This window comes from Acomys minous, assembly GCF_964271855.1.
Source record: "Acomys minous genome assembly, chromosome: 17".
Lineage (NCBI taxonomy): Eukaryota > Metazoa > Chordata > Mammalia > Rodentia > Muridae > Acomys > Acomys minous.
In genome coordinates, this window is record NC_140500.1 from 10,259,117 (window position 1) to 10,285,204 (window position 26,088).

Consider the following 26,088-nt stretch of genomic DNA (forward strand, 5'->3'; position numbering starts at 1 on the left):
TGGCAAGTGTGACATAAGAACAGGAGGATGCCTTTTAGACTATTTCTCCCAGCCTCTCTCTGCTTCTCCATTCCATGTCCCAAGAACCGGGCTGAAGTCACAATCTTTAGACAAACAAGCCGGAAGTAAGCCTTCTTCTTCCAGGAATTTCCCACTATAGGATAACTTGTTAGGTTTGCTATCTCTTTACATTAATTCCAGTTCCCCTCTTTGGTGTTTGTTTCTCCATAATCCATGGGTAGATTTATTTTGGAAAAATTAAGCTAGAGTCTTAGTTAATATTACCAGCAACCTGTATGTGGCCCTGTAACTATCTATGAAGAAAACACTTGGACTGCGTGATGTCCGAAGTCCTTTTTAGTCCTAACCATATGATGGTACAGAATGTTGGGCTTGATCTGGAACTACTATGTATTCAGATGTTAACTCCTGGCCCCCAGGATATGGCTACACCTCAGACAAGCACATTTTCATGTACTCCAAGTGATGCTATGTAGCTTCACTCTCCAGTGAAAGTTGCTGACAGCCTGGCTGGGCAGAAGAGAGGTAAGCAGAGTAAAGGTTCCCAGGCTTGGAGCCAGAGAAGGACCATAAGGAGGAGAGAGGAAGGAGGAAGAAAGGAGCAGGTCGCCATGGAGTAACCAGAAGATATGGCCCAGAGCATCTTGCACTGAGGACTGGCTTGATGGAGCAGAAGCAGCCCAAATGGAACATGTCCGAGTCTTTATTGGGGGTTTGGCTGGGAAGCAGACAAGATAGCTTAGAGGGTTAATATCTGCCCAGCACCAGAGTTTTAAGACCTATAATAAATCTAACAGATCTCTGTGTCTTTTATTTATAAAATGATGGGTTAAGGAATAACTACCAATTTATTAATAACCGGCATTAATTACTATTAATAGAATATATTAATTCAATTTACAACAAAATGAGCCTGGGTGTTTTGGGAGTGGTTCTGGGCAAAACCAATATAGAGATGGGATGGTTCATGTGAAGACGCAGCCCTTGGAGATTCCACCGGATCTGAGCTCAGCACTCACACTAAAGTGACTTAGGAGCCTTGGGTGAATTATCAGACCTCTCAGAGCCTCAGCGTCCACGACTCTGAAGCAGATAGGGTAGGTCATCACAGCCTTGGGAAGAGATCTAGGTGAGAAAATGCATGCGAACTGTACAATAGCTTCACAAAGTGATGAAACCAATTGAGCTAACTTTACAGCACATTGTGCTTTAGAGACTTATGATGCCCCCCCTCCCCCACCTGACATACACCTCCCATACCCCAGCTTCTTCATGGCTCTTCTCAGAACAGTTTAATTCCAGAAAAATCCAAACTACAGCCCTGATGTCTTCTGGTTTTACTGATGCATCTTTTCTGAGCAACACAGGCATACATTTAGGTGTGAGGGTCAACTATGAGGTGCCCGTTTCCTGTCATTTGAGTTTTCCAATCTGATTTACACTCCTCTGTTGTGACATACCAATTATGTCATGGAGGTCCAGGAGGAATTTTGAACAGGAGATGGTGACTCCCAAGGTGTGGGAACTGGGTTTTACAAAGAGCTGAGTTACACAAAGACCCAAATTCACAAAATGAATAATAAAAGGATATCCTTTGGAGTGTAATAGCCGGTGGCAGAGATATTTCAAAATGAAAGTCATATTATTCTGGAAGGTGCTAGCAGCTCCTCAAGCACATCTGAGTAGCTGTGAAGACGAGATAATTATTAACAGAGTTTTCCAAAGAGAGATATCTAAAGTGCAATCGCTGTCATGGTACCAATGAAGGGACACTCTTAATAATTGACTGAAGAGATATTGTGATCTGGCATTGGAGAGTTCAGTGAGAAAGCTGTTTTGCAGTATAAATAAAACGTCTTACCTGGATATTTTCCAAATATGTGTAAATGCTAGAAGTTGGTTTAGATGAAACTGACTCTGGTCATCTTCACTCTGTAGACAGCAGAATATATTAATATTTATAGAATGAATAGGAATGAAGAGAAGATAAAAATAGGCCTGTAACTTCCTGCTGTCATTTTATTCAGCTCTTTTGATAACCTTAACTCATCATTTTTATATTTTGTTTTAAATAACTTCTACTACTTTCCTTAATGGTATGAGCCTTCCTTCCACATTTAACAAGAAGCTGAGCCTTGGATAAGGATAAGCCCAGAGGATGCTAGTAAAACATCTGGGCATCACCAAGAGCATACAGTCATCTCGCCTAATACGGAGGAAGACAGGTTTTTGACATCAATTATCTTGTTTTCCTCTTCTTTTTCCTCCTTCTCCCTCTCCTCCCCCTTCTACTTCTCTTCTTTAGACTTTCTTCTCCTCTTCCCCCCTCTTTTGCTTCTTTGGTTTGCACACCAAGCACGCCACGACAGCATGACACCTAACTTGCCAGTTGATTTGGCAGAAGATTCCTAAATAATTCTGGTTTTTGCAGCTTTATCCCATTTTACTTCCAAAGTGTCACCGCAAGAGACCGACTCCATCAAAGTAAATAAATTACAGCGATTGGTAACTATAGATTCTAGGAGTTAGTTGGCAATTTATTTCTCTTTCAATTGAAAGGAAGTAGCTATGTTAAACATTATTCTTATGACCCCTATACACATGCACGCACACACACACACACACACACACACACACACAGACAGACAGACACACTTACATGCACACCCAGACACACACACACACACACAGACAGACACACTTACATGCACACCCAGACACACACACACACACACACACACACAGACAGACACACTTACATGCACACCCAGACACACACACACACACACACACACACACACACACACACACACACGCACACCTACTTTGATTGCATGGCCTCTTTCACAGTTAAGTATTCATGCAAACCCTACTCACAAGTGCTCTCAATGGAATAACCTTCATCATGATGACAATGTTGACTACATGAGGACTAAAAGTTTCATTGTTGAAACCTGTTTCTTACTTTTCTGGGGTGGGGGAGGGGCGCAGTTTCGAGATAGGGTTTCTTTTTGTAGCCTTGGCTGTCCTAGACTCACTTTGTTGACCAGGCTGGCCTCAAACTCACAGCGATCCACCTGCCTCTGCCTCCTGAGTGCTGGGATTAATGAAATCTGTTTCTTATACCTCGGGCTTTAAGTGATCCTGGCCCACACACTCTATTTTTAAAACTGTGCTCCTGACAGAAAACATCAGAGGAAGGTCCTAGCCATTGCTGAGTGTCAAAGATGAGTTGATTTTTATGTTGCCTAGTTCTTTGATTAGGCTAAAGAGAAGTGAGGTGACATGGAATCAGGTCAGCATTATATAGCTTGAGAGAACTCTCTTAGAAAGAGTGCAGAAATGTTAAGAGGTCATATTAGAGACGCCGAAGAAATTGTGGCACGTGTAGTTTTCCTTTTGAAACAGAGAAAGCTAAATTTGATAGAGAAATGACTACATATATACATATATGCATATATGTGTATACAAACACACACATAAACATATATCTATGCGTGAGAGAAGAGAGATGATTGAATTTGTTGCCCTCATGTGGTCAATGGATGCAATTACAATGAGGGATATGCCACTGCAAACTCTTTGGACCAGGTTTTGCAAGAATATGTGCTGGAAAAAAGGAAGAATAATCTTGGTGTGTGTGTGTGTGTGTGTGTGTGTGTGTGTGTGTGTGTGTGTGTGTGTGTGCTTGCACGCCACATGACTAATGTTTAAAGACATATATTATATAACTAATGCACTTAAGATATGTAACATGTAGAGCTTAAATTTCCACTACATTAAATCAAAGCAAGCAAGTAAATACTGTTATTTACTGAAGAACAAAGTCTTAAATGCATCGATTTGCATCTTTCCATATTAAACACTCAGATTTACTGTAAAAAAACATTTTCTTTTTCTCCAGATATGTTTTTTGGGAGGAAGAAATTGGTCTTTTTCTTATTGTTATTTATCAGGAATACTTATTTCAAATATTTACTTGACACATATGAATGTTTGCATGCTTGTACATTTGTGCACCATATGTGGGAATGGCTACAGCCAGGAGAACATGCTGGGTCTCGTGGAACTGGAGTTGCAGAAGATTGTGAGTTGCCGTGTGGGCGCTGGGAACAAGCCCTGAGTCCTTTCCATGAGCATATAGAGTTCTAAACACTGTGCTGTCTCTCTGGGCCCTTGAAATCCTTTCTGAAGTATCTGCCACAGAATACATTGTACACTTTAGTTTCTCTAAAGCTGACACATTACTTTTGTCTTAGGGAAAGGAAAGCTATTTTTCTTCTCATATAAAATCTGCTGTCAGGTTGTGTGGGCCCCTGATGCAGAGAATGAGAGAATGAGGCAGGAAGGTTGTAAGTTGGCCGTGAGCCAGGGCTATATGGTAAGCTCCTGTCTTGAGAACACTCGATTACAGCTATTGTTCTGTGAATATTCTCTGAGCTAGAAGGAAATCTTGTTTCTGTGATTAGCTTATGCAATTTTGACAGCACTTTTGATCACATTTGAAGGAAATTTAAAGAGAATTGAAATGTTAAAAGAAGGGCATTCAGTTATTTGCATCCTAGTTCATTTAGGTGGGGGCATTAATGCTTTTGCAGTCTAAGTTGATTTCTGAAAGCCAGTAGGTTACTTTCCGAACAGTCAGTCACAGCATCAGAGATGAATTGAGCTTCATGAAGCACTAAGGTAACTGCCACAAGTCCAGCAAATTAAGTCAGGTGACAATAATGACAACATTCCCAACGTAATGCAGAAAGCAAAATTTACAGTCTCTGTGGAAGGACAATATATTGTTCCTAAATGTTTACAATTGAATTATGAAAGTCAAAAGGAATTCGGTATTACTTTAAAGTAGAATTTAAAAAGAGCATTCACTGTTTATGAAGCCTATAAAAAGAAGGGCCAGATAAAACATCATGACAAACAGGGAGTTGGGGAGGAAAGGGCTCTGGATTCCATCACTGAGGGAGGGCATGACAGGAACTTAAGGCAGAAACCAAGAACTGAAGCAGACACTACAGAGGACCACTGCTTCCCGACTTGACACTTCCTATGCACAGCCCAGGTGCACTTTCCCATGGGAAGTACTGCCCAAGATGGGCTGGACTCTTCCCATCAAGTAAGGGTCAAGAAAATGTCCCATAGCCTTGAGGTATTGGCACAGGAGACAACTTTCTGAACAGAACACCAACACCTCAACCTCTAAGAACAACAATTAATGAATGGGACCTCATGATACTGAGAAGTTCTGTAAAGCAAAGGGCACTATCAGCAGAACAAAACTGCAGCCTACAGACTGGGAAATGATCCTCACCAACCCAACATCCAACAGAGGGCTAATATCTAAAATATATAAAGAACTCAAGAGATAAACACCACCAAAACAAATAATGTAACTAAAAATGGGGTACAGAACTAAACAGAATTCTCAAATAGCAGATTATAAAATGGCTGAGAAACACTTAAAAAGTGCTCAATGTCCCTAGTCACCAGGGAAATGCAAACCAACATGACACTGAGATTCCATCTTATACCCATCAGAATGGCTAAGATAAAAAACTCAAGTGACAGCACATGCTAGCAAGGATGTGCAGAAAAGGAACACTCCTTCACTGCTTGTGGGAGTGCAAACTTGCACAACCACTTTGGAAATCAATCTGGTGTTTTCTCTGAAAATTGGGAATAGTTCTATCCAAAGACCCAGCTAAACCATTCCTGGGCATACACCTGAAAGGTGCTCCACTATACAAGCAGCTTTCTTTATAATAGCCAGAATCTGGAAACAACCTAGATGTCCCTTAACTGAAGAATGGATAAAGAAACTGTGGTACATTTACACAATGGAATACTACTCAGCTATTAAAAACAAGGAAATCTTGAAATTTGTAGGCAAATGGATGGAACTAGAAATGATCATCCTGAGTGAAGTAATCGGGACCCAGAAAGGCATGCATAGTATATACTCACTTCTAAGTGGATATTAGCCACCTAATACTGAATAATCACACTACAATACATGGACCTAAAGGAGCTAAATAACAAGAGGACCATAGGGAAAATGATTAATTTTCATTCAGAAGGACAAATAGAATAGACCCGGGAAGCAGATGACTTCTTCATCAGATTGGCTTGTAACTATGTCTCTAGGCCTCTTTCTTTCTTTCTTTCTTTCTTTCTTTCTTTCTTTCTTTCTGTTTGTTTTGTTTTTGTTTCAATAATTTATTTCATTTGTTTTCTAATTTGCTTACTTTACATCCCAATTGTAGTGTGAGATGTCAAATTTGTTGATACTTTGATGAACAGTATGCTTGCTGTAGTTAGATGTTGTGTGTTTCTCAAAGGCACATGTGCTGATGGCTTGATCCTCAGATTGGGGCTATTTGGGGTGGAGTGGAGCCTTTAGGAAGTTAGTGGCAGTGGGAGACATGGCATCACTCGAGTAACGGTCTTGAAATAATGGCCAGGCCACAGACTTGCTCACTCCATGGCACTGTGAATCCTACAATTTAGATCTTGACTGTGTCATTTCTCAATTGTTCACTCTTAATTTTTAATGTTATGTCTTCTCCTTTTCAAAATGATATTGGATGTGACCTGAAAGACAAGGTCTGAAGATATAAGGGCACTGAGCACCTTTTGTATACTCTGTGTGAATGTTTCCATAATTCTCTACTGGAAGTCAGGGCCAGTTGACTGCCCTATATGTCATCCTCCATGGAGCAGACACCTTGCCAACTTCATTCACTGTTCTATTCACAAACCTGGGGACTTTTTCATAGAAGTAACATAGTGGGTACTCATTGGAAAGATGAGGCTACAGGGTCTCACCAAATATCTTAGGGTGACCTAGAACTTGCTACTTAGAGCAGGCTGGCCCCAAACTCACAGACATCCATCTGTTATCTATTTTTAAACAGCCGCAGCACCTGCCAGGAACAGAAATACCTTTTCTCCCCTTTGCCCATCTTTGTGGAATTATTCAGAAGTTGGTGACCTCATACTGAAAAGGGGAATTTACAGTGACAGTTGCACACCACAACTCAGCTATGTGCTTCTGCCTTCACACAATGACAACGGCCGTAATGGTAAAGATACTGTACCACATTTCATGTCTTACAAGATGAGTTCAACAAGTAGCCTGCTTTTGCTTCCTCTTTTACTGGCTGTGATACTTGGAACCATTTAACTAAGTTCTTATCTATTAGCCACTTTTAATTACGGATGATAGAGATAACAGCATTTATAATATGTTTTTTCCCACTTCATCTATTTAATAACTTAAAGAGCTGCAGCCAGTGCCAACAACCTAACGTATGTCCAATGTGACCTGTCGTTAAATTCCTATGGTGTCCCAGGATTTGTGCAGGGTGGATATAGCTGAAGAAAACAAAACAAAGCAAATGAAAATACATATGGACCTATGTAGATCCACTGTTACTGTGATGCAAGTCTGACCAAAAGCACAGTCCATTATGAACAGAGCCAAGGCAGGAACCTGGAGGCAGGAACCAGGATCAGGCCACGGAAGAACTCTGCTTATTGGCGCTCTCCTGATGGCTTGTTCACCATGCATTTTTATATTATTACTTCAGGTGTCCTGCTTAGGGGTGACACTGCCCTCAGTGGACTACGACCTCCATCATCAACCATCATTCAAAAGCTGGGCCACAGTTGCTCACAGGACAGTCTGATATAGACAATTCTTTATTTGACAGTCCTTCTTCCCAAGTGAAGCTAGTCTGGCAAGCACGTACATAAAGTGAAAAACTTGACCATTATCCTTCATCTCAATCTAAATTGAGGGAGGTGGGTAAACCAGAGTCTTTCTCTCATATATGTTGAAAGCACAATGTAATGGCTCCTAATTCTCATGGCTAGACTTAAGTCTAATTACATATTATAGTTACAGTAGGATGTTGTTTCTGATTTATGGAATTATAAACATAAAATGTCTCAGCTTGCCGGGTGTTGTGGCACACTCCTCTAATCCCGGCACTTGGGGGGGGGGGCAGAGGCAGGCAGATCACTGTGAGTTTGAGGCCAGCCTGGTCTACAAAGTGATTCTAGGACAGCCAAGGTAACACAGAAAAACCCTGCCTTGAAAAACAAAAAACAAAACAAAACAAAACAAAACCCCACATGCTTTGTGTGTATTATATCAGTGTATTAGAGTTGTACAGGAGCTGGGTGTGGTGGTGCACACCTGTGATACCAGCGCTAGGGGAGGCAGAGGCAGGTGGGTCTCTGTGAGTTTGAGGCCAGCCTGGTCTACAAAGTGAGTCCAAGACAGAAAAGGCTACACAGAGAAATCCTGTCTGAAAACAACAACAGCAACAACAAACAAATAAAAAAAACCCAAAAAACAAAAAAAACTGAAAACAAAAAACTCCAACAATTGTATGGGTTTAAGATAGACCTTGAGTTAAAGATATTTATTTATTAATTAAGTGGTGTGTGTGTGTGTGTGTGTGTGTGTGTGTGTGTGTGTGTTTATATGTGCATGTGAGTGCAGGGCCTTGTGGAGGCCAAAAGAGGGCACTGGATGCCCTAGAGCTGGAATTATATATGGGTGGTTGTCTGCCACTGGATCTGGGCTCTGGAGATTGAACTTGGGTCCTCTGCAAGGACTCCTAACCACTGAGCCATCTCTTCAGTCCCTGTGTACTTTAATCTATGAGACGAAAGAGCTAGTGATTTGTGAACTAGTACACCAGTCAAAAAATTGTTTTATCAAGATGCAAATTAGAGTCACACATTTCTTCTCCCTCTCCTGGATAGTAATAAAATATCATGATTTCAGCCTTTTCTGCAACATTGAAGGCAATTTGAAGAAAAGTAAGCTTATTAGTGTTGAGGCATCCTTTGGACTTCGTGATATTGCTCTGCCTAGATTTCAGATACAGAGCCCTGAAGCTGTCAACAACGGCCGAGCCAGAAGCAGATCCAGGAAAAATTTCTAAACAACTCTCTTTTGGCCTCATTATGTTATATTCTACATCGATATATTGCAAACTGATGCGCCACCTGACATTTTTTATGATGAAACACCTTATACTTTATATATAAATCACATACTAGAAATCTGTTATCTGATGGAAATGACAGGACATTGAGATTTTTGCTTAAAACAGGTAATTGGAAGATTCTGTAGATGAAACCTGACAAAATATCAAAGTTCATGCATACTGTGCAATTTGGGTTGGGAGTATCTCAAGACTTCACATGGGGAATAAAATTCACATCTAACAGCATGAAATTGTATCATTAAAGTACACTTCTCCTGTTTTTGGCAGATTAGCATATGCAGTTATGAGTATTAATCTAGCCAGATTTAATCAATGCTGAAATGGACATAAACAGTCTTCTAACAGGATAAGAATGTGCTATTTTTCTGCCGTCAGTAGGCTCTCATTTACATTTGCTTTTCCTTTGGTTTTTATCAGTGGATATGTGGGAGTCTGCATAAGACGGCCTTAACAGTCTTGCACAAATGATTTACCTAAGAAACCAATTGGCTTGTTGAGCTGACTGTGTTAGCCATCCCAGAATGCTATAGCCAAATAGTACCATAAGTACCATAGATTAAATGTGTTAAAACCATAGAGGACAAGAGGTTTAAGTTCAAGAGACATATGCCTAAAATGTGGACAGTTGCCTCCAGGCTGTATTCCAGCAGAGATGGGGGAGGAAGAAAGACAGAGGGGAAATCTAACCTCTCTTATGTGGGCATTGATTTAATAAAAATCCTGCTCCTGATGTCTTCTAAATCTAAGTGTATCCATTTGATGTCAACTCTTAAGCCTAACCCTCGAAGGCTAAGACTTCAACTTATGAGTTTTGGGGAACACAAGACAAATGTCTAGTTCACCATACGAAGGACGCTGTTACAAGTTCATGTTATTGTTTCTGGGTTATCAAGGAATTTTGTGAAAATATTTCACCTTGTTTTAATAATGATAAATGAAATAAACACCTGCTCATTAAGCCAAGTAATTCCAAGTTGGCAGCAAGCCATTGAGATAGAGCTATGGTTTTTAAATGTGTCAATGTGCCAAATTATAACCCACAATCAGAAAGTCTTACCTTCCGGGATAATTTTCCTGGAACATCCCTGTTTTTCTGAAGATGAAGTTGAATAACAGATTTATTTTTCTGAAATACTTTGTGGTTCCCTAGACAGTGATCCCTGAAGAAGAAAAAAGATAAACATGATCATATCTTCACAAAATACTGCAACCTGTGTGGAGGCATGCTTCTCTGTTGACTTCATTGTGTTTTCTCCTTAAAACTTCATATGACAGTCTGGTGTTGAAAAATTCTGAGTACATACATGCATGTGTGTTCATCCACACATATGTTCATATGTACACTTATATATTATGTATATAATTCTGTACTGTGTATAAATGACTCCTGAAAGAAATTGTGCATATTTAGCTATACCTGACAACACAGTATAATTTTTAGTGCATTAAGGGAGAAAATGATTGCCTGTTAAATGAGCATACTAAATTATAATAAGGGATGCTCTCTATACGCGTTCAGATTGGTTTCAGCCAGCCACCTCAATATACTTCAGGCCTAATTGATGCCATGATGTCTGTGTGGGAACCACTTTATCCAGTAAGCAGAGTGATGTAGAAACAGCATGTGATTTGCAGACATTTACCAGCTCCATTACATTAGGTATCACAATTAAACTTAAGATGTCTGGATTAGTACCATTCCTTAGACCTGATACATTAACATCTAAATTCAAAAGTTAACAAGAAATTTTAGCCTAACTTCTTCTTCTTCTTCTTCTTCTTCTTCTTCTTCATCATCATCATCATCATTTTTTAGGTGCCTGTTTGTATCCTAATGAAAGAAAGAAAGAAAAGGTGTGGATTTGGGTTGGTGGAGAATTGGAAAGGATCTTTGGGGAGATGAGAGAGGAAAAACCATAATCTGAATATATTGTACTAAAAGTCTATTTTCAACAGAAGAGAAAAGAAAATTAAATATAAACATAATTTTGCATTCTAGGTATATGTATTTGCTTTGTTTCTTTCTATCTCTTACCATTTACCTCTGTAATTTTTTCTAAATATAAATTACTATACATGATGGACAAAATTAATTTCCATTTAAAACATGCTATATTAAGTAAGAATTGATTCTTTTGTCACATGAAGGACTGCTGCTGTATCTCAATAATACTTTGACATGTTGAAACAATACTTCATACATATTAAATACATGTGAATTACATACAACACTAAACTGTTTCCCAATTCGTGTAAAATACACTTTAAATGATGTGACTTACTGACTCATGCTCTTCTAGAGAAAATGGAAGAAAAGGGCAAAGCACTGAAGACAAGAGAAAAGGAGCAGTGCATTGAGAGAGGCTGGGGAGGAGAGGAGTTGCCCTCTGGGGAAAGCACTGTCACCCTAATCAATATTGGTGAAGAGGAAAAAGATGATACATCCATCTTAATTAAATGAAAATGTTGATGGCATTTTCAAATGGAGGTTTCTAGTTACTACAGGACTTCTTTTTGTTTTCTTCTTAAAAATATATGTTTAATAATCCTGGCTCCAACATTCCCATTACAGCTGTAAATTCTGGGATCTCTGATGGTTAGTTATTAAAAAGGATGCACTGTGTTAATGTACTCAGCTCAAACGATGCTGGTTAAGTACATGAGGGATTACTAAAAAGAAAATATGTAGTCATTTTAGGCCTTTACATCGATAACTTATTAAATATCCAGCAATATCTGTTCCTAACAGTGTCAGGCAAGAACAGCACACTGTAACCATGTTCTAAATTATCTATAAATTTGAAAAAAATACTATTTATTTTAACTTGTAAGTATGGGACATGTATATCTGTGCACCATGTGCATTCTGGGTGCCCATGGGGGCCAGAAGAGGGCTTCAGTCCCTTGGAACTGGAGTTACAGATGGTTGTGAGGCACCAAATGGTTTCTGGGAACTGAACCTGGGACCTTTGGAAGAGCAGCCAGGGCTCTTAACAACTCAGCCATCTCTCCAGCCCTTCTTTATTTTATTTATTACAAATTTACAATTGTTCTTATATCTACCTGCTATATATTACTTTAGAGTTATATTAGTACATTGTTTTCACAACCTGAGGTAGAGCTATTCAGTACAATGGCCATTGGCTACCCAACGCTACTTATTGCTAAAATATGATGTATTATAAGTGAAAAATGCACACAGTGTTGTGAAAGTTTATCATAAGGAGCAACATGAAATATCTCAGTAACAACTGCCTACATGTTGACATAATATTTGTGTCTGCTATCCTTCCTAGAAGAGACTTGATACCCTATGAGCATATACAGGGGGAGGAGGTCTCCCTCAGTCACAGTCATAGGGGAGGAGAGTAGGGGAAAGCAGGAGGGAGGGAGGAACGGAAGGATACAAGGGATGGGATAACAATTGAGATGTAATATGAATAAATTAATAAAAAATATATATAATATTTGTGTCTGTTGTTTAAAAAACAAAACAACGACAACAACTACAAAAACAGGAGAGCTAGAAATATGGCACAGAAGTTAAAAGTGCTTGTGACATTTCCAAAGGACTTGAGTTTGATTCTCAGCGCTCTCATCAGACTGCTCCCAGAAGCTTATAACTGAAGCTCCAGGAATCCGTCCCCTTTCTCTAAACCCCACCATCACCAACATGCAGTAGGGCATATGTGCACACAGATAAATACGCACAAATAAATAATAAAATAGATATTTTAAATGTATGACTATATTTTTACATTTACTTCTTTTTGTATATTTTTGTGACTTGAAAAAAATTAGGTCATGTGACGTTTTTATTGGATCACATTACTATAGAGAAATGAAGGAGAAGGCTGAAGAAGGCATTAAATAACAATTAAATAAGCCCTATATGGAGCAGATGAAAGAAGAGGCATTCAGTGTCTGTCTGAGGATTCTACATTGCTGGGAGACGTAGGATGTTTAATGTATCAAGAGACAGAGAAAGGCATAGCCTGGTAATAGAGGCGGACTTTGTAGGGAAGGGTTTGAGCCCTAAGGAAACAGGCCCAATTGCCATAAAACCTGAACACTGAAATCACACTGTCAATTTAGAGATCTAGTTCTTACATGTGACTGCTCAGCATCATGCGTAAAGCTTTATTTTTTTTCAACTAATTGAAATTCTGTGATACAGGTAAATGTTTATGCATTTTCTTAATATCTACTAGTGTATCAGGATTTTGGCACATTCATTATTTGTTCTCGAAGTGAGTCCTTGGTTTTATCTGTCTCCTACTTACCGTTCTTGGTACAGCTTAGCACATAGGTGCTGTTTAAGGTGAACAGAGGGAGGTTAAATACATGCACATAATTACCCCTGTTTTCCTACTCATCAATATCTCATGTGATTTGAAAATATTTATATGGCACTCTATTTATGTAAATAAGGAATGTAAGCATAATGCCCAAATATGCAAATGCTCATATTTGTCTTGTGGGGGAAAGGATATAACGCGTGTACGGGTGTGAATGTTGGTTCTCTTTATAGGGGCTGCACTTTATAAATCTTCATTCACAAGGGTGCTTTCTTTGAAATAAACATGTGCCACTGTTTCATGGGATACTAAGGTTCAAAGGGCTATTTTATTTTTGTTATTATGTTAAATTCCAAACTCTGGGTTGACAAACATGAGTTAGCAAGCAAAGGGCAGTCGGGACTTGAACAGAATACCTCCATGTGGGTGTCAGTTGATACCAACAGCTTTTACTCAACAGGGAAATGGACTAAATAGGTCTTTGTTTGTGCACTCAAATGACTTGTTTTTCTGTTTACTTCTATCTAATAAAAAGCAACTTTCCAACTATCCATATACCTCATGCTAAGTATGGTTATATTTAGATTAAAGGAAAACTAGCTAAATACAACCAAAACGTTATTATCAACCAAAGCTTTATCATAACAACTCATTTGCAACACCTTTGCTATTTATTTACACACCCACAACAATTAAGGAATAATGAAACAATCTACACAAACAGAACAACCTACAGCACAGAGCCTATACATACTTAAGTGATGCTAACCCTTTCTATCTGCTCCAAAATAATATAGTGGACTCCCCCTCAGAACACAGAATATTGCAGTTACTCCCCACGGAAAACAGGCACAGGGATTTGATTCCATCTCAAGGTTTCGTTATTTTTCCAACGAATCTCTAGAGAAGAGAGACCTTCTGTAGACCTTACTAATTTAAAACATTCAAGGACTGAGACTAAAATAGCACATTCCACCTTTACCAAGGTTGAGTTATTTATTATAGAATGCCAACTTTCTCTATCAAACCATTTATTTTAAGAGAATCAGAAAACCAGGCTACTTCAACATCGGCTATAACCGAAAGACATTTAATAAGTATTAGCTTTGGTAAATAATGATTAAAATAACAGAAGTAACTGCATATTGGCAGCTACCTGCCTAAATATAATTAGTGTAGCTCCATTGAGAGTGGATGTCCTATGTCTTTTTGCAAATGCCTTGCAGTGGACTTGTGGCTCCCTTTACCACATCTGCAGGACAATGATGCTTCTCCCAGCTCATGTCTTCAGAAATCCTGAGCTGAAGTTCGCTATGGTCATTGCATGTAGCGCATGTGACAAAGCCCAAGCAACCTGGTGCTGGGGCTCTGAGTGACTGACCAGGAATCAAATGCAAGCCTGTGGCATGTTATTTATTTGTTTGTTTGTTTGTTTATTTATTTATTTATGTCAGCTAGTTGTTGTGACTAGATATTACAGTTACTTTAAAAATTTTTAGGAAAATCCTGGGAATTAACTTAAAACTAAAGCCACCCAAGGTCTCCTACATGTCTGCAGCTGTGCAAGAGGGCTCAGCCATGACCTGCTTCTTTCTATTGTATGACAGCCCTCAGATCTGACAAACTAAGGGTGCTTAACAAATTCAAAATGTGTAACAATGGAGTCTTTAAATGCGGTACAAACAATCAACTGGTTTGATTGCTAGGTAAAACCCTTAATTTTGTGGAGGAGAAAAAGAAACACACTAAGAATACCTAAATCCCAGTGTGTTCTGCCTATTAATATGACATATTCAGTTAAACTGTGTGTGACCCCATCTTTTCCCACTGGTGACTAAAGGTTGGAGGTGAACTTTGACTACAAGATGCTCAACCGTCAAACTCATTCAAAGTATCTAGGTGAACTGAAAGTATTTTTAATGGGAAAATTGTCAAGACTGTTTAAAATTCTAATTAAAGTGATTTCTTTGTCTGTTTGTTTTTGACATAGGGTCTCACTGTTGACCAGGCTGGTCTTACATTTTGTGTGCGGTTTAGAATGGCCCTGAACTCCGGATCCTTCAGCCTCCACCTCCCCAGCGTGCCCATAGGCCCGACTGAGATTTAATTTTTAAATAGGATTTTCTTATTGCAAGAAAAAGGCTTCTGGGCTCAGCAGTTAATAACACTGGCAGCTCTTGCAGACCCAGGCTCGCTACCCAGCACCTACATGGTGTCTCACCATCCTGTTTCAGGGGACCTGATGTTTTCTCTTCAAGAGCACCTGCACTCATGTGTGTACATCCACACATAAACACACAGATATTCATACAATTAAAAAGATGAAAAACCAAAGGTATACAACCTTTCTGTAAAGAGAGAGAAAAGGGGCTCTCTTGTGGAAAGTCCGATCAATGTAATCAGTGCTGATACGGAGTGAAAAGATAGATGGTGCCATCTTATTCGAATTTAAAGATATATTAATTTTTCAAAACAAGGCTTCCATTGTAGAATTTAGTTTTCTTCTTTAAAAAATACTTCTAAGCCTCAGGTTTCTGGCATTTCTTGACAACAGCCAACAGCAAAGTAAATTAAACAATAAGCAAAGTTTGTTTGTATTTTTTAAATTATGATAAACTGACAGTAATAGTAACCATAGATTTAAAAACAAAAGGATATTCAGCTTCTCCATAGGAGGCCCTGGTGGTTGCCCACTGATGGTGAAATCATGATTTATTCAGTGAAAACAGGGCTAGTTTTATTGTTTTACACAGTAGGGATTGAGGAGATTAGTTTTCAATTGGATTAGAAATTAAGACCACAAGATCTGATTCATCCTAAGAAAACCCTGCCTTACTAGTAGAAAGTTGGGCCTTCAGATGAGGGCTAGCAGTATGCGGAAGCACCGTTCTGCACAGACTATGAACAGCATGTGAGGAAACACCTGTGTGGGATGCTTGACGTTGAAAGGAAGGTACAACAGGCAGAAGGAAGACAGCCACGGTAAGGAGAGGATCAGCCTTCAGCCTCCAGGTGTCTATGTCCCTCTGCGCCCAAGCATAAGTAAATCTCCTGCCACCAACTGCAGGCTGCAGCTGCTGAGTCACAGGGAGCCAGAGGCAGGAAGAGGCCATGCCAAGTGGATTATGGAGGAGACCAGTCTCATCCTAGACACCAAGGAGCAGGAAGGTCTCCATGGTTACCATCCTGGACGACAAGGAGCAGGAAGGTGGGGAAAGTCTTTAATGTTTTATGAATGAATCAAGTTGTGTTTCTACTTCATTCTGATGTTAATTTTCTGATCCTATTAGTCCGTATTTATATACATATAATATATAATATTACTGAATATTTATATGAAGTGTGTATGGGATTATGATAAGCATGCAAAGTTTCTGTTATAATTCTTGAATTTACTCTCTATTCATAATATAGCATATTGTATAAAATCCAATTTTCAAGGGATAAGGAAAATTGACGTCAACGGAGGGTAGCTTGCCTTGTCAACACAAAGCAATAATCATGTTCCCCACTGAGGGAAGGCTTTCTTTTGATGACATTTATTTACTTATATTATCTTGAAATGTTAAAAAGTCACATAAGAAATCTGCAAATGACAGTTAAAAGACAGTAATGCTACATCAAAGTTGTAGGCACACGACGGAGGTGTTAGTGTTTTTACTGCTCTTTTTATTTCTGACTCTTTTCCTTAAGCTTTCCCTAGTCTGCAGGAGCTTTGGCTTCCCCAAAGTACGGTGAGCTTCATGGCTATCGCTGAACATGCATTCGGGTTCCTATTTCCTGGATCTGCCATTGCTTCTCATGGAGAAAGATATTTCCTCTTCAGAAGTGCAAAGCCTCTCCTCTTCTCCTTATCCCAACGTACTGCCCCCCCCCCCCCCCCCGCTGCCCTTGTGATCACGGTCGTCTCCCTGAGCCTTTAATTTCCCCTGTTCTCTTGGTCCTTTCCTGTCAGCTCACGAACATCTCTCAGATTCCACTTACGCGTACTTCCAAATCTCCAGATTATCCTTTGCATCCAAGCCGCCACCCGTTCGTTATTCCTGAGACACTGCTTGGCACACACATTTCCATTCTCAGCCCTTCCACTGTTGCTTCAAAATGTATACGAGTATCTTCCCACTTGCATGCATGTGCGCTGTACATATGTGCGTGGCATCCAAAGAGGCCAGAAGAGCCTGCTTGGTTCCCTTGGCACGAGAGTTACACACAGTTGTGAGTCGTCTTGATGGCACTGGGGAGCTGAACCTGGGTGCTCCGCAAAAGCAGCCAGTGTTCTCAGCCTCTGATCCACAGCCGCAGTTTCCCACCTTAGGTTCCTCAGTTGTTGAAATCTTGCTTCTCCCGGCTCACTGTACACTTACGTGCATCAACAAATAACTTCCCGGCTACCAAAGTTAGTGCCAACTTTCCATTCTCACACTCTTTTATTTCAGTCTTTAATGGTCCGTTACTTGGTATTCAGAACTTTCTCTTTCCTCGTGTTTTCTAAGCTATTCTATCATTTTAAATGGCTTTTCCTCAATTTCCCTTTTCTGATCATCTTTTTTTTTCTCTCTCTCGTCATTTAGATATAAAAGGTCGTAAGGTCTTTCCTTTGGTCGCTTCTATACGATTCAATTCTTAAAACTGAAAGCTTCCCAGGAGAGTAGATGTTAAGTATGTGAAATAATGTGTATTCCAATTTGGTTTAGGCACTCCACAGTGTTTACATATTTCAAAATGTACTTTCTATTAGAAAAAGTCAGTTAAACCTGCTTCCACAGTTTCTTCCAGTTTTCCTAAAATAAGGCTTGGTTAAGACATATTGAATGCCCTTCAGCACTGAAATACTCCAACATTCCTCCAAATTGATTAACAATTCTGTCTCCCCCTAAACTTGTTTCCCTAGGAGCTGTCTTATTGAACTCGCCGTGTGACCTGGCTGTGTTTTCTCTGTCTGCCTCTCGCTAGTCTCCCACTACTTCGATACCTTATGGACTCCATGCTTCTCGTGTGGCCCCTAGCTATGCCTGTAGCTCTAACCTGGTCAGTACGTCATACGATCAGTAATTATCATCTCTTAATAGTTTTCACTTTATTCTGAATTATATGTGTCTGTGTGTATGTGCCTGCTATGTAAAAATGAGTATGGGTGCCTGTGGAGGCCAAAAGGAAGGCTCTGGACCCCATAGCTAGAGTTACTAGCGGTTCCTAGGCAAACTGTGGGTGCTGAGAGCCCAATAAATGTTCCTGGCAAGAGCAGTGTACACTCTTAATCACTGAGCTGCCTTCTAACCTCCTAATTATCATTACTGTTTCTTGTTTGTGTATGACAAGGTCTTGTGTCTCAGTCTTGCCTAGAACTTAAGACCATGCATCAATTTCTTGATGTGTGGGATGATGGGCAGGTGGCACAATGGTGGACTCCCAGGATTTAAAGCATATCTTTTTAGTTACATTCTCATATAAGGTAATTTTTATACACTTATTTTTTTTAATTCCTGAAAAAATTAAACGTCCCATGGAAATTTCGTAAATAAAGATGTACAGTTACCATGTGTTTTAGAGGTCTTTTCACAGTATTGCTGTTCTAATACAGATTTTATGATGTCTGTATTTAAAGAAGTGTACATTAAGGCATCTTTTTGTATTTATGTATTATAACACATGTATTTATATCATTATATTACTATTTTAGAATCACGTATGAATGCCATATTTTCATTAAATTATGTTTTATAATCTATGTTACATTTATTTTGGAACAATGTGAAAATCTAGCTAGTTTTCCAGTGGTCTTTTAATCCATGGGATACCCATCTATACCAAATATCACTATATCCAAAAATTTTGGGAGGGTATTTATGACTTTCCCTTAAAAAATACTTGTAGATGAACAAGGTTAAGGATGTAGCTCAGTTGGTAGTGTGGGAGCCCTTTCAACAGCTTAAAAACTGAGTGCCGTGGCTTTGATTATGTCTATAACCTCAGCATTTCTGGGGTCGGGGGCTGTAAGAGGCAGGAAAACAGAGATTGAAGGTGCACCATTGGAAGCTTGAGACCAGCCTGATAGCCAAGAGACTCAGTCTTTAAAAAGACAAGCTGCAGAGGAAGTATTGCTAAATAGATTAAAGACATTATAAAGTCATTTGATGAATTTTTTAAAAAATTCCCTTTCAGCTCCTGTGCATCCATTTGAATCCTTAACAACTGTTTGAAATGATGTTAATGATTTTACTGAACTTCCTCATCAGTATTTTAAGTTTGTTTTTCAAAAATGTTTAGTTGCTTAACCGCATATGATTTTTAGTTAAACTCTTTCAATATTCTTGCTCATTTTGAGTTGCTGCTCACATTCTTGAGTTTGTTTTTGTCTGTTGATAGGTATTTGGTTAGAACAAGTTGTTAGTGAGTTTTATGTATCTTCAGGCAATGGAGACCTTGTACACTGCAGAGTTCCTGTCTAGGACTTTTGTTCTCTAACTAGAAGTTGACCGTTGGCATTTCTCTGTGCTACTTTCTGCTCTTGCTCTTCACCTGCCTTCTCCCCTGATTTGGAGTCAGTTGGTTTCCACTCATATCTGGGCCAGAAAGATGGTAGGCATTGTGTAGGAATCATCTATGTATTTGAATTCCCTGACCAAACATTTGCACATGTTGATCTTAGTGCTTTTGGAATGTGCAGCTCTGACCCTGTGTTTCTACCCTTCCCAACTTCTGTAAAATTGAGTGTTTCCCTTACACTGCAGCACAAATTATGATTTGTTCCCTTTATGCCACTCTAGTGTTTACAGTGAAAAGTTACAGCAGTTCAAGCAAATGCCAGTTTGAATTTACATTTATTATAGCTCTGTATGACCTCGAAGAAAGATTGAATGTCCCCATGTATAAAGCAGTGGGCACTATGATAACCATCTCCTGGATATGTTATGAGATTTACAAGTCTAGACAACATATGGTTAATTAGTACTTACTGACAGATGCTATTGCTAGCATTGAAATTTTACAGGATAAAATATTCCAGATGGATTGGAGCATCAGTATTAAAGTAAAAAACACGTATTATTTCATGATTGACTTACTGCATATTATGTATGTGCTCCTTCTATAGAAATAATTTCTTTTTTATGTGAATTGCATGTGCAAATGTGTATGCAGGTATGGCTGGCCATGCAGCTATGTGTGAGACAGAGGCCAATGCTCCCATGTCTTCCTGAATCACTCTCCACATTACTTTTAAGACAGTTTCTCACTGAACTTGAAGCTATTCATTTCACACAGACTTGCTGGCCAGAGCGCCTCCAGGATCCACTTGGTTTTTCTCTTAGTACTGAGGTAACAGGATCACGTCTCTATAACGAGCTTTTACATGAGTGCTGGGGCTATGAGCTCTGGTTCCCATGTTTGTACAGCAAGCACTTTGTTCACTGGGCTGTTTATCCAGCTCCCGAGAGAACTTCATATATAGATTTCTATATTCTTAATAAGATAACCTTTAAAAATCATATAGTAATGAATTAAAAAGTAAAATCTAAACAGCATATTCATGTTTCTTTAGATATTAGAAATGATGGTATTATTATCTGTATATAAATTTAATTACATCAATACTGGCAGGCTATTATTCTTATCATAGGATATATATATGATGCATATATCTATTCTTTGTATGGAGCTAATGAATGTAATTAACTCATGAAAATACTTTGTATCTTTCTCATTAATCAAACTGATGAACTAAAATTTTAAGATAATTAAATGACTATACAATATTGAAAACTATTTTTTGTACGTGATAAAAATCATATTAACATGAAAACATGTAAGATATTTTGTGCATTTTCTCTACTCAACTACTGAGCTCTTTATGGATGTTTTCTTATTGAAAACAGTTTTTAAATGAGAGTCCCCTTAAAATTGTTCCTCATCATGTGTTCTCAAGGTCTCAACTTTTTGGTAGTAGTTTCTTGGTTATATTTCAAGCTGCTGAAATTTAGTGCAAATAATTGAAGCTCTTTTATGCTCTTTAATCCTATATTTTGGCATGGAAGACCAGGTATAAATTTAGAAATTTACGTGTTCCAAACACAAGTATGCATCATGCTAGAATTAAACAAAATAAACATTTTCTTGAATTTATTGGCTATAACTTAGAATCATAGGCTGAGGGAAAGTATCAGCCTAGTTGTTGAGTGTGTTAGACTCAAATGAATGAAGGATGTTTATTTCATGTGAGCATCAAAGCAACTATGATTACAATATGACAATTATTTTGTTATAATTCATAACACAAAAGTAAAACAATTAGTTTCCAGAGTCACTCACAGGTACTCTGGTACAGTAGATTATTGTATTGGCTGTGATCCACCAACGGGATATTTTCAGTGCATTTGTGGTGGAACAATGACCACAGGGGAACGCACGCCCAGAAATTCCTTTTAGTCTCATGAGAGATTTGTAAATCATATAATCGTGTAGAAATATAAAGGAAGAACAAGATTACCAAACATTTTAGTCTTTATATTCAACTACAAAGAATTACTTATTTTTCTTGAAGATTCCTTATATTTTCCAGGCTGGTCTCTAAGGAATGTCAAAAATGATTGGTTGTTATAACCAAAAATATGATTTTAAAAAATCATATAAATGTTTAAACTTTAACTTTATATCGGACTGCAGGTTGTTTTAGTGAACTGCCTAAATTATTAAAAAGTTATTTAAAATGTATTGTTTTCTTTCTTGCATGTTATACTGCACCATATGTACATTTGTTTACATATATTCATGTGCTATTGGCTAGAATCTGTAGATGAGGAGGCACTTGTAGTATTTCTCTTTCTAGGAATTTGAGAGCCCTCTTAGTAGTCTACATTCTAAGTCCATCCATCTTGCAAATTTTGTGATTATGTTTTCTTTAGAGCTATAGAATAGCTCTCTCTCTCTATTTCTCTCTCTCTCTCTCTCTCTCTCTCTCTCTCTCTCTCTCTCTCTGTGTATATATATATATATATATATATATATATATATATATATACATATATACATACACACACATATATGCAGACTTATCTATTCATCTGCTAATGGACAACTTGGTTGATTTAAATTAATTTATATAGTGAATAAAGTAGCAATAAACACAGAGGTGAAAATATCTCTATGGTAGTCTATGGGGTTTCCTGGTTATATTCACAGCAATGAAACAAATGGGTCATTTGGTAATTTTTTTCTCCTTTATTAATTTATTCTTGTTACATCTCAATGGTTATCCCATCCCTTGTATCCTCCCATTCTTCCCTCCCTCCCATTTTCTCCTTATTCCCCTCCCCTATGACTGTTCCTGAGGGGGATTACCTCCCCCTGTATATGTTCATAGGGTACCAAGTCTCTTCTTGGTAACCTGCTGTCCTTCCTCTGAGTGCCACCAGGTCGCCCCCTCCAGGGGACATGGTCAAATGTGAGGCACCAGAGTATGTGAGAAAGTAATATCCCACTCTCCACTCTACTGTGGAGAGTGTTCTGTCCATTGGCTAGACCTGGGTAGGGGTTTAAGGTTTACCGCCTGTATTGTCCTTGGCTGGTGCCATAGTTTGAGCGGGACCCCTTTTGAAATGTTTAAAAAGTCTTCACAGTGGCTTCCACAATGGCTGTATCAACTTGCACTCCCACCCACAGTGATAAGAGTTCCTCTCTCTCTCCACATGCTCTCTAACACTTATTGTCTGATTTCCTGATGACAGCCATTCTGTCTGGAGTGAGGTCGTAGCTCCCAGTAGTCAATATTAGAGGACAAGGAGGAATTGAATGCAAGCGATAGACATGAGTTATGAAAGAGCATAGAAAGCTAATTATTGATCCAGTTCTAAATGTGCCATGGATTTCCTGTGTGTGTGTGTGTGTGTGTGTGTGTGTGTGTGTGTGTGTGTGTGTGTGTGTTAGATAAATGCATAAATACATTTGGTAGTTAAAAGTGTAAAATCCAGTGTGAAGCCCCACAACTTTGGAATGGCTGTTTAACTACCTAGAAGTACAGTAAGATGTATAGACTTTGGGTCTAGTTGATTTCAGTGTGATTTTATTTGAAAAATTTACAATAAAAATTTGTAAAATAAAATAAACACAACCTCAAAATATACTGCTTTATGAAAATTATTATAATTATTAATATTAAGATTCTTATACTTAAAATATCATTATTTGATCAACATGTTTGTAATATTCCAGACCAAAACAAAATAGTTAGTTCATGCATCAAACTGCAGTCTCTCCAGGAAAGCTGTATTATAAGAAGTAGCCAACAGTGCAGAGTTTAAAGCTGAAATTCTCTTTCCCTGGTGACCACCATTCTGGGATAACTGAATTTAATTGTCACCCAGTCACAGCTTAGGTAAAACTATCTTTGCTGGGCTGGAGAAATGGCTTAGTGGTAAGGAGCACCTGCTGCTTTTCAGAGGACCTAGGTTCAATACCCAGCCTTCTCTTGTCAGCTCACAACCTCCTGCAACTCAGTTCCAGGGGATCTGATGCTCCCTTCTGGCCTCTATCGGTACTGCATGCACACCGTGCTCAGGCATACATGAAAGCAAAATATTCACACATATCACATAAAAATACATATATCATTATATCATTTCCCAGAAAATGTGAGGTTCTGAATTCTTTCCCCAGCATGGTTTCTATTATTATTTATTTATTTATTTATTTATTTATTTATTTGAAATGGGGTTTCTCTGTGTAACAGCCCTGGCTGTCCCGGACTCATTTTGTAGTCCAGGCTGGCCTCGAACTCACAGAGATCCGCCTGCCTCTGCCACTGGGGTGCTGGGATTAAAGGCGTATGCCACCACACCGGGCTCCAGCATAGTTTCTATATTAGTTAGTTTTTCACCACTTTGACAGATGAAACAGCTAGCAGAAACAGTTTAAGTGGGGGAAAGTTTATTTTAGCTGAAGATTTTAGAGGATATCACTGTTGCGTTGAGGAAGGCATGGTAAGTCAGCTGCATTTGTTTAGATGGGACCTTATGGCCTAGTGGGTTACGGAGCAGAGGTGGATGGGAACTAGGGTGGGTATAAGCCTCAGACGCAGCCCCCAAGTGACTGATTCCGGCCAAGTGGACACCACACCTAGAAGATTTCAAAACATCACAAAACATCACAAAAACATCACTGTCAGCTGGAGACCAAGCATTCAGACATCCTAAAGAGAGCAAATGTAGTGTTTGTAAAATGCCTTTTTAAAACGCAACAAAACAAAACCTCGCTCCCAAAACCTGACAAATTAGAGCAACCAAAATTGACTTTAATAAGATACTTACATCTGTAAAAATTCTTCAGAACCACATATACTTAGAAGATACTCTTCAGGGGAAAGCTGCTCATTTGCACATAAAAGCAGAATTTCAGCAATTAGGTCTTTGACAAGATAATTAGCTGAAAACAAAAGTGAATAATAAAAGTGAGTAAGGGCTTATGAAACATCCACTGTGAAGCTTTTGAGCACAGAACCCAATAATCACATTATGGAGTTTTGTAGCCAGCTAGCTCCATCAAGAGGATTTAACGTACAGCACTTTATTTGCCTATTTATTAGATCATTGGCATTTTAGATAAAGGCTGCTTGAAATCATTTTCAAGCTCAGTTCTGTGTGAATGGAAAATTTCAAAGCTGGGTATTGTGTTTCTCATATACAAACCACTCGATTTATTATGCCTCTGCACAAACGATATTCTTGGGACTCTGGAGAGATGACTCTGCCGTTAAGGGCACTGGCTGCTCTTCTAAAGGACCCAGGTTCAATTCCCAATGCCCACAGGGCAGATCACAACTGTCTGTAACTCTAGTTTTAGGCAATCTGCAGTATGCACTGTGTATAGACATACATGCAGGCAAACATCCATACACATAAAATAAAATTTTGAGGCAGGGTTTCTCTGTATAGCCTTGGCTGTCCTGGTCTAGCTTTGTGGACCAGGCTGGCCTTGAACTCACAAAGATCTACCTACCTCTGCCTCTGACTGCTGGGATTAAAGGCATTGCCCCCCCCGCCCCCATGCCCTGCTAATAGAACAACTTTTAAAAGATATATTACTGCCTTGATATAAGATATTTTTACTACCATAAACATGTGGCTCTCCGTGTTTTATGCTGAGTCCTAGATACAATACAGTTTTCATCTTTTTCAGTTATTTACATAGACAAATTCTTCCACCTCTGGGGCTCAGTTTCTTTATTAGAGAGTTTGTCTTGTTGTAGTTTCTGCCCTTTACAAATCTGACATGTGGTTACCATGAATAAAACAGATCAATGTGGTCAATATATTTAAACCATGTTTTTAATGTGTGCGTATGAATTCAAGCACCAAAAGAAAGTACAGTTGACTGTTGAACATACTTAGCCAGTAAAAAAATTTTTTTGTAGAAAACTTCAAATAGCCAACCGCATTCTCCAAAGGAGTGTACTTAGCTGCGGTGTATTTCACAATCATGTGTTTTTTCTTCTACCACTTCCTTTTGGAGGCAAAGGACTTTGACTGAAACTGTGTAACATAAAGTAGTGTAAATGGCACTGCTGCCATAAGAAAGGAGACATGCTACATTTAATATTTATATTTTTATGGTAGGTCAAGGTGTCATTTAAGAACAGTTTTGAAAAAAAAATAGTAGAGCATTTGAGAGAATGAGAGATGGCCATGCATTTTCCTGGCAGAAAGTGCCTCTCCGTAGTATGGCTTGGGAATATGGAAAGAATGGTATGGATC

The 26,088-nt window shown here is 38.8% G+C and overlaps 1 protein-coding gene across 6 annotated transcripts in view; it reads right to left on the minus strand.

Annotated features, from left to right (window-relative positions):
* Window positions 1–26,088, minus strand: part of PIK3C2G (phosphatidylinositol-4-phosphate 3-kinase catalytic subunit type 2 gamma) — a 332,391-nt gene that overhangs the window by 278,111 nt on the left and 28,192 nt on the right. For all 6 annotated transcript variants that reach the window (XM_084766217.1, XM_084766214.1, XM_084766215.1 and 3 more), the window contains 3 exons: window positions 24,646–24,760; window positions 10,105–10,207; window positions 1,883–1,953 (listed from right to left, as the gene is read on the minus strand). In XM_084766217.1, coding sequence (XP_084622343.1) covers window positions 1,883–1,953; window positions 10,105–10,207; window positions 24,646–24,760 — 289 coding nt within the window. The remainder of the gene's footprint in view (window positions 1–1,882; window positions 1,954–10,104; window positions 10,208–24,645; window positions 24,761–26,088) is intronic.